This window comes from Lipotes vexillifer, unplaced genomic scaffold, assembly GCF_000442215.2.
Source record: "Lipotes vexillifer unplaced genomic scaffold, Lipotes_vexillifer_v1.1 scaffold518, whole genome shotgun sequence".
Lineage (NCBI taxonomy): Eukaryota > Metazoa > Chordata > Mammalia > Artiodactyla > Lipotidae > Lipotes > Lipotes vexillifer.
Genome location: NW_006780945.1, coordinates 261,789 through 270,429, shown reverse-complemented (window position 1 = coordinate 270,429; position 8,641 = coordinate 261,789). Strand labels below are relative to the sequence as shown.

Genomic DNA, 8,641 nt, shown 5'->3' with positions numbered 1-8,641 from the left:
CCTGCAACCTTCTCTTTCCAGGGCTCCTGCCAGTTGTTGGCTTAAAATCACAGCAACAGACTCCCTTTTTAAAAACACATGAAATATTTCGAACGTACACAAAAGTACAGCAAGTAATAAGTCCTCCGTGTACTTGCCGTACAGATTTGACAAATGTTGACATTTTGCTATTTTTGCTTCAGCTGCTGCTGCTTTTTTTTTTTTTTTTTAAAGAAATAAAACATGACGGAACCAGCAGAAGCCCCACACCGTGTCTGGTCCTGTCTGTCTGTCTGGGGCACTGGTCCCCATGGGTGTGGCCAGAGCAAACATACTGCCTTCTACCCCGTCAAGTCCAAATTGCTCAATGCTCCCGGTCACTCCCTTTCTCTTGCCCTAGCTGCCTGGAACCTGATGGCCACGCTAGGCAGCTGGAGCTGCTTGGGAATCAGGCGTTTCCTCTCTGGGGGACTTTAACCTGCAGAACCCTGGGAGGCGGCCCTGTAAGTGGCTTTAGTCTCCATAAAATAGGTCCGAGATATTTGGAGAGAAATGTGAAATGTACAAATACGGGACGAGAAAGGAGTTAAGAGGCACTGCAAGAAACAGAAGGTCAGTGACGGGCCACCTGTATTTGGAGACAACTCACATTGTATAAATGGAAAAGTAAAGGCCAAAAGAGCAAAGCAGGGACTTCCCTGGTGGTCCAGTGGTTAAGACTCCAGGCTTCTACTGCAGGGGGCAGTGATTCGGGTTAGATCCCTGGTCAGGGAACTAAGATCCTGCCTGCCACACAGTGCAGCCAAAAAAAAAAAAAAACCCAAAGAGCAAAGTAGGTGGTCAGGGAGATGGGTGCAGGAAGGCAGGGGGTCAGAGAGGAGTGGGCTCCAGCCTGTGTCCTCTGGGTTGCGGCAGACACGGCTTCGCAGCCCCTCTCCTCTATCCTCTCCCCCCCCCACCCTCCCCCCCCCTCCTGCCCCTCAAATCCTCACCTGGGGAATCCAAAGGGCCGTGGCACAGCCTAGCCTCCACGGCCAGACACGATCTGGCCGGCCTCGGCGGGCAGTGGTGCGCGGGTCCCACTCACCATCGTCTTCCTCAGGCCCTGCCAGGGGTGGGCCCTCCACGCCATCCAGCTCCTTTTCCTGCAAGACAAGGGGAGGGCTCAGTGCCTGTGCACCTGATTTACATTTGTGATACTGTCATTCAGGGTTTGACCCCTCGGTCAAAGCAACCTGACCCCTGGGTCTGCCCTTAGGATAGATGTGCTTGGGGAACGAAGCAGGTGACCGCCTCGGGGAGAGGAGGCAGTGGTGGACAGGACATCGTGGGGAGAGGAAGGGGCCGCCCAGGGCCAGCCTGGCCACTCACAGCACCCGCGCTGTCCTTTGAGCGTGGCCAGGAGGTCCTGAGTGGGGGCCACGGTCAACAGCAGGTGGAAACAGGGACATCAGCGGGAATTCCCTGGTGGTCCAGTGGTTAGGACTCGGCGCTTCCACTGCCGTGGGCTCAGATTCAAGCCCTGGTCAGGGAACTAAGATCCCGCAAGTCATGCGGTGCGGCCAAAACACACAAACAAGCCGAAAAGGAAATAGGGACGTGAGTGCCTGAATTTTTGACCTTTGCACCTCGGTCCCTTTGCCTTTTCCAGGTGGGTGCTGGTCAAGTGGTGGGTGCCACTTCGATAAGTGGACTGGGCAACTCCCACTCCTGGCTATAGTGAGTAGAACAAAAGGCACGAGAGGAAAGCTGGGGGGTTCTCCGGGGTCCGGGCTGGGCTGGGTGTCACAGAGAAGCTGCGTTTGTGGTCACAGGCTCCATCTCTGCTTCCTTTAACATTGTTTCCATCCCTGACCATTTCAGGCTCCGTTTTCCCAAAATGGGAGCTCCACCTCCCTCAGCCTGGTTCTCTCCCACGCACACGGACAAAATAAACAGAAGGCTGGAAGGAATGTCCCGGGATGGCCTCGTGTAAGGCAGGAGTGACTTCACCTTGCAGGAATGTTGGAGGATGACAGGGAGGTGCGGGTGCTGCGGCTCTGAGGGACTGAAGGGCCAGGGGACCTGCGGCCCGAGGAAGCCCAGCGGCAGACAAGGCAGAGCAGGCAGGTTTAGGAGAGGGCAGCCCGGACGTGAATGGGCTGCCCCATGGGGGCCGAGACAGCGCGGTGGACTAATCCAAACCCAGGCCTTCAGGCTCCCGGCCCGGGGGTCCAGCGGTTTGCAGCCTCAGCAAGCCGGGCAGGCAGACGCCCCAACAAATCAGAGAGAGCTAATCTGGGAGGCAAAGTTTGCACAAAGCCCAAGAGCCGGTCATTAGTGGCAAACACAAAAGGGCCTCGGGTCTCTCATTGTGACTTCCTCTCTCGCTGGACCCCACAAGACGCCGCCGGGCGGAGCAGGGCCGGAGGCAGGAGCTGGCTCTCCCCCACTTAGCAGCTTGCAGCAGGCTCAGCGCCATCCGACGTGAGGCACGCTGCCCTGGGCGCTGGCCAGCATCTGGGGCTCGGGTGTCCAGACGCCTCCGGGATTTTGCCCAGCAGAGCGTCTCTGTAGCTGCGGGGGGAAGGCAGGCCTCTTTGGGGGACAAAGGAGACACCCCTTTGACTCAGCAAACCCAGTTCTAGGGATCTGCTCTGGGCTGGAAAACCATCTATCCGGGTTTTTATATGAGGACTCTGGGTGCAGGGGAGAACAAGACAAAACTGGGAACAACTAAATGTTCATCCATGGAGTTAAATACAGTATAGTTAAGTATATTACAGTTAAACACTTTGGTCGGTATGTTCACCAAAATATTAACACCTTAAATATATTACAGTGCACGCATACACTGTGCAACACTGCCTTAAAAAGGAGGTGACTGGGGACTTCCCTGGCGGTCCAGTGGTTAGGACTCCACGCTTCCACTGCAGGGGGCATGGGTTCGATCCCCGGTCAGGGAACTAAGATCCCACATGCCGCACGGCACAGCCAGAAAAATTAAAATTTTTACAATTAAAAAAAAAAAATTAAAAAGGAGGCGACCATACGTACCGATGTGAAAAGCGCATTGAGATACATTACCAAAGGGAGAAGCAAGAAGCAGCACAGGGTGGAGAATGCAACATTCTTGGTGTGCATGTCAAAACAGAAGTGCACACACACGCTCATAAATGCGGAGAAAACGTTTTCTAGAAGGACACGCAAGACACAGATAACAGCGACCGCCTTTGGGGACAGGAGCTGGTTGGGGGCCCCCTTTCCTCTCCATCTTACACATTTCAGTATAATTTGGATTTTCTAATAATAGGCATGAATTGCATTTTTAAAATGCTACACAGGGATCTCTGAACAGTGAGCTTGGGGCTACTATATATATTTTTCTTTAAAAAAAGAAAGAGAGGGCTTCCCTGGTGGTGCAGTGGTTGAGAATCTGCCTGCCAATGCAGGGGACACGGGTTCGAGAGCCCTGGTCTGGGAAGATCCCACATGCTGCGGAGCAACTAAGCCCGTGTGCCACAACTACTGAGCCTGCGCGTCTGGAGCCTGTGCTCTGCAACAAGAGAGGCTGCAACAGTGAGAGACCTGCGTACTGCGATGAAGAGTGGCCCCCGCTCGCCACAACTAGAGAAAGCCCTCGCACAGAAATGAAGACCCAGCACAGCCATAAATAAATAAATAAGAAAGAGAAAAAAACACAGAAAGAAAAACAGATTAATCTAATCAGGGCTGGAGCCCAGAAATAAGCCCAATATCAAGACTAGAGAGTAGGCCAATTCTCCTACTATGTTCGAGGGACACAAAGGCTAAAGGAAAAACAACAAAAAAGCAAGCACAGCCCCTTCGTGAAGGAGCTCACAGTCCGGTAGGAAAGACATATACCCAGATAACTGCCACCCAGGATGGTAAATTCAGGAACCAAGGCAGACCTCTTTATCCCAGAGACACGGCATCAGTTGACCTGCCAGCAGCCCCCTGGGGAGAGGCTGGTCTGCATTTGGATTTTGCACTTGACTTTTGAAGTGTGGTACTTTTTAAACTGGTTATGACCCATTGGTGAGTCACGAAAGCAATTTAGAGGTTGCTACTAGTATTTAAAAGTTGTGCAGCCAACGTCTTAGTGTGATTTTAAGATTTAATAACTTCAGAAGCATAAATGCTCCCAACATACCAAAAAATGACATTTGAAAGGTTAGTTATCTACATTTTAAATATGTTGACGTTTCTTATCCAGATTCATATAATACCCCCGTCTGGTGGCTCTAGCTGATTTTCAGACTTTGGAAAACCATTCATGGGCGGATGGTCAGTGACTAAAAGGGATTTGCCTTTGTGAGTCCAGCCTTGTGATCTTATGAGGACTGGAGGCACACGTGACAGTCTGGACATGACCTCAAGGGAGGTCGACCAGGCATCTGAGGTGCCCACAGGACAGGACTCCTCTACCTGCCTGTCAGTCCAGATTCCAGCACGCACAGAGACTTAAAATGAAAAACACAGCATTCAAATGTTAGGAAACTAAGTATAAAAGGAATTTAAATAAGTAAATACTCAACTGATGTATTTTGTAGGTTTGTAGCATTTACACTTCTTCAGTTATTAAGACTTAAAACTACACTAAGACTTTGGGGGCGACCCTGTATCCCAATATGAAATTAAAGATAAATAGTGGTGTGTGTGTGGTTGACGTAGCTACCGTTTTACAAAACTTCTGTGACTTTACAGACAGGGATGCAATTCAAATAAATAGATTTCTTTTTTTTTTTTTTTTTTTTTTTTGCGGTACGCGGGCCTCTCACTGTTGTGGCCTCTCCCGTTGCGGAGCACAGGCTCCGGACACGCAGGCTCAGCGGCCATGGCTCACGGGCCCAGCCGCTCCGCGGCATGTGGGATCTTCCCGGACCGGGGCACGAACCCGTGTCCCCTGCATTGGCAGGCGGACTCTCAACCACTGCGCCACCGGGGAAGCCCCAAATAAATAGATTTCTTATTTGAGACTTAATGAAGTTTGGAAAACATTGCTGAATCGGCCATTTACTGTTTTCTGTCTGCACAGAAACCCCCTTCTTTCAGAAGATGCCCTTTGAAGCCTGTGGTCCTGGTGGGAACTGCCAGTCGGGCAGTCAGACCCCACCCCCAACACACACCACGATGGGCAGGGCAGGCGGATGTGACCCAGGGCCCAACTTCCACTTGGGCACAAGGGACCTCTGGTTCCAGAACTGGGAGCTCGGGAGCTGCCCAGGGTTGCCGTGGTCGGGAGTCCCTGCCTCCCCTGTACGTGAGCGACTCAAATCCTGGTTCTGCGAAAGCTCACCTGAACCCAGTTTCTGTCACCGACAGCCAGAGTCCTGACCACGGCCACCGTCCACTCACATCCCACTCCGCAAGCCCAGAACATCTCACGTTCTTCCAGGAGGCTCTTGCCTCTGTCAAATACCAGCTGCACAGCAGTGGGGGTGGGTAGGGGGGCCTGCTCCAGGGTGGTGCCCAAGGCCTCACATTTATCTGGGTTACTTACTGGTCTTCTAGACAACATCATAATAATGGGAAGCCTTCCATTATTTAAAAAAAGAACAAGTTTAAAAATCACTCTTTATTGCATTTTGCCCTTATTTTACAAAAAATGCGTAAGAGCGACTGAGACAAGGATGGAAACCCTTCTGGAGGTTGGGACTGTTTAGCCTCAGTCCAGTGCTCTTTGCTTCAAGATGGTGAGCTGTGTGCACGACAGCAAAGAAGGATACAGGGAGACCGACCGTGTGCAAAATGCTGGAACTGCTCTGTCGAAGCCTTTGTCTGGAAGGGCAGTCAGTAAGGACTTTACTGGGAATTCCCTGGCGTTCCAGTGGTTAGGGCTTGGCGCTCTCACTGCTGGGGCTCAGGTTCCATCCCTGGTCGGGGAAGTAAGATCCCGCAAGCTGCACAGTGCGGCCAAAAGATAAAGGATTTTACCTGCGTACCTGCTCGCAACACATCCCATCTTTAAGTTCTGCTTTGGCAAGTACATACCTTATGCATTCAAGTAACACGATGGTGGGGGGACCTAAGGAGGGGAGCTCAGCTGAGCCTGAGGTGCGCAGGGGAGGCCCTGGAAGGGACGAGAATCCTGAGCTGGGTCTGAGAAGAGCTGGCCAGGCCTGGAACATCCCGGCTTTTCCAGTGACTCCTTGGAGTTTGGTGTGACTGCAGGGCGGGGTGGGAGGCCAGGAATGCAGGGCCCGGACTAGAGAGCTTATATAGGACAAGGCCCTGAGGAGCCACCGGAAGCTTCAAAGTGCTGAGAAACAGGATGAGAGCTGCGTTTGGGAGCAGTACGTGGGGATGCACTGGCAACACAGGAGGCAGGAAGGTTCAAAGCACAGGTGAGTGGGCTGTTCAAAGCGCAGCTGAGAGGTGTAAGGGCCTGAACCGAGAGGCTAAAGGAATTGGGCCCTCAGCTCTGTCTTTGCTGAATGGGTCTTGAAGGCCCAAGGTGACTCCCCAGGGTTCTCGGGGTCTGAGTCCCACTCTGGGGCTTGCTCTCCTGTGGCTGGTGGGGCAGCCGTGCCCCACAGCTCGGCCAGGACCAGGCCTGGAGGCAGGATGCACCCAGCAGCTGCTCAGAGCGCTGACTGCAGATCTCACAAGAGGCCATCACCACTGTTGATTTCTGGTCCATGCCCTTGGTCCTGAGAATGTTGCATGGTACCCATGCCTTAAGGGCTGCATTGTGTCCTTCCCCAAATTCATATGTTGAGGTCCGAACCCTCAGTACCCCAGACTACGACTGTATCTGGAGAGAGGGTCTACAAAGAGATAAGTTCAGTCAGGTTATTAGGGTGGGTCCTAATCCAATCTGACTGGTGTCCTTATAAGAGGAAATGTGGACACACGGAGAGACAGCAAGGAAGCTTGCACACAGAGGAAAAACCACGTGAGGACCTAGCAAGAAGGCAGCATGTGCAACCAAGGAGAGAGGCCTCAGGAGAGACCAGACCCCCCACACCTTGACCTCACAGTTCTGGAGAAAATCATATTTCTGTTGTTTAAGCCATCCAGTCTGTGGTACTTTGTTATGGCAGCCCTAGCAGATGAATACCCCAAGTGCAAATGAAAGTAAATCAATGTAATGAAAACTGCATTGGTGACACCCTCTGAGACTGACAGCTGGTGTCATCCTGGCTGCTCCCCAGAGCAGGCGCGGGACTGAGACCCCTACCCGGTCAGCTCAGTGACCAGCGTCTCAGCAGGTTAGAGACTAGCTCTAACTTCACACGTTCTGGGCTACTTTTCTTTTTTTTTGGAGGGGGGGCTACTTTTCTAATGCAGCTTTTCCACCAATGGAGGCAGGTGGAGGGAGGGCCTCCTGACAGCCTCGTCAAGGCCAGGAGCCCAAGACCGAGTCCCCCAGAGGCCAAGAGGGGATGGGTGGCGGAGGGGATGGGAGGGGGCTGTAGGGCACACAGAGGCTTGGAAGGAGGCTTCTCGGAGCCCCCAGGGGCCACATGCATAGCTGACAGGCAGCACATCACCATTTATGGCTGCCCTGGCTGATCCAGGCCCGATACACAGGCTGAAGCAGAGGAGAGATGGGCAGATAAAGGCAGAGAGACAGCTCTCTGTCTGTCTGTCTGCCTAAGGAGATGGGTCTGCCCTGGAGTCCTGCAAATAGGGTCTGTTGGACCCTGTGACCAGCCACCTGTGGCTGCACCAACGCCCCTGCCCCCCAGTTAGTCCGGACTGGTTTTAGACAGGGAGGACCATGGCTCCACCAGGCAGGCAGAGGGGGAGGCTGGCCTGTCCCTCCGTCCCCGCGTAGGAGGCAACGACAGAGATAACAGGAAGCTCTCCGGGGGCCGCAGCATCCCCCATGCGCCGCCCCGCAGCCTGGGTCGGGCCAACTGACCCCTCCTTCTCCGGAGAGGGTTTCCTGGCGCAAGGGCTGCTTCCAGGCTCCCACTCAAGCGGGAGCGGGCGGGACATGGCTGGCACTCCTTCCAGAAGGATTCCATCAGGCAGTCAGGCTGTTCATCCTCTGCATTCAGAGGGGAACGTCGGCTGTGGGGCGAGCAGAGAGAGCAGAGCCGGCGCCAGTCCCCGGGGCGCCGGCTCTGGGTGGGGAGGATGGGCCAGCAGAGGTCACGACCAGGCCGCTCTCTCTGCCAGCTCCATCAAAACAACTCAGCCACCCTCGCTCCAGGCTGAGGCCGCTCAGGCCAGCTCTCTAAATCCACACGTGCAGCTGGACAAGGCACGTGCCCCGTGACAAGAAACTGAAGTCTTCTTGTCCCAAACTGGCCCCCTCAACGTGTCCATTTTATCCCTGCAGTCACAGCATCTTGACACTTTATCACGGCTTGGGAACGTTGATTTTTTTTTTTTTTTCTTTCTTTTGTCCATGCCACACGGCATGCGGGATCTTAGGGTCCCTGACCAAGGATTGAACCCGAGCCCCCTGCAGTGGAAGTGTGGAGTCCTAACCACTGGACCGCCAGGGAACTTCCTGCTGTTTCCCTTCTATTCTGGCTTCTAGACTCTCCCCGCCTTGGGGAGCCGTCTGGGATCCGCCCCCTCATTCTCCCCACTCCCGTCTCAGTCACTCAGTGCCTTCATAGGCACGGTGTCCTCGACTCCAGTCTCCTCCAGTCATCTGCTCTGAGGACAGCGTAAAATGCCGACTTCACGACGCTATTCCTGC

General features: G+C 53.7%; 1 protein-coding gene across 1 annotated transcript in view; it reads right to left on the bottom strand.

The window, feature by feature from the left end:
• MXRA7 (matrix remodeling associated 7) overlaps window positions 1-8,641 on the bottom strand; it is a 29,842-nt gene that overhangs the window by 11,948 nt on the left and 9,253 nt on the right. The window contains exon 2 of the mRNA XM_007454402.1: window positions 1,067-1,124. Coding sequence (XP_007454464.1) covers window positions 1,067-1,124 — 58 coding nt within the window. The remainder of the gene's footprint in view (window positions 1-1,066; window positions 1,125-8,641) is intronic.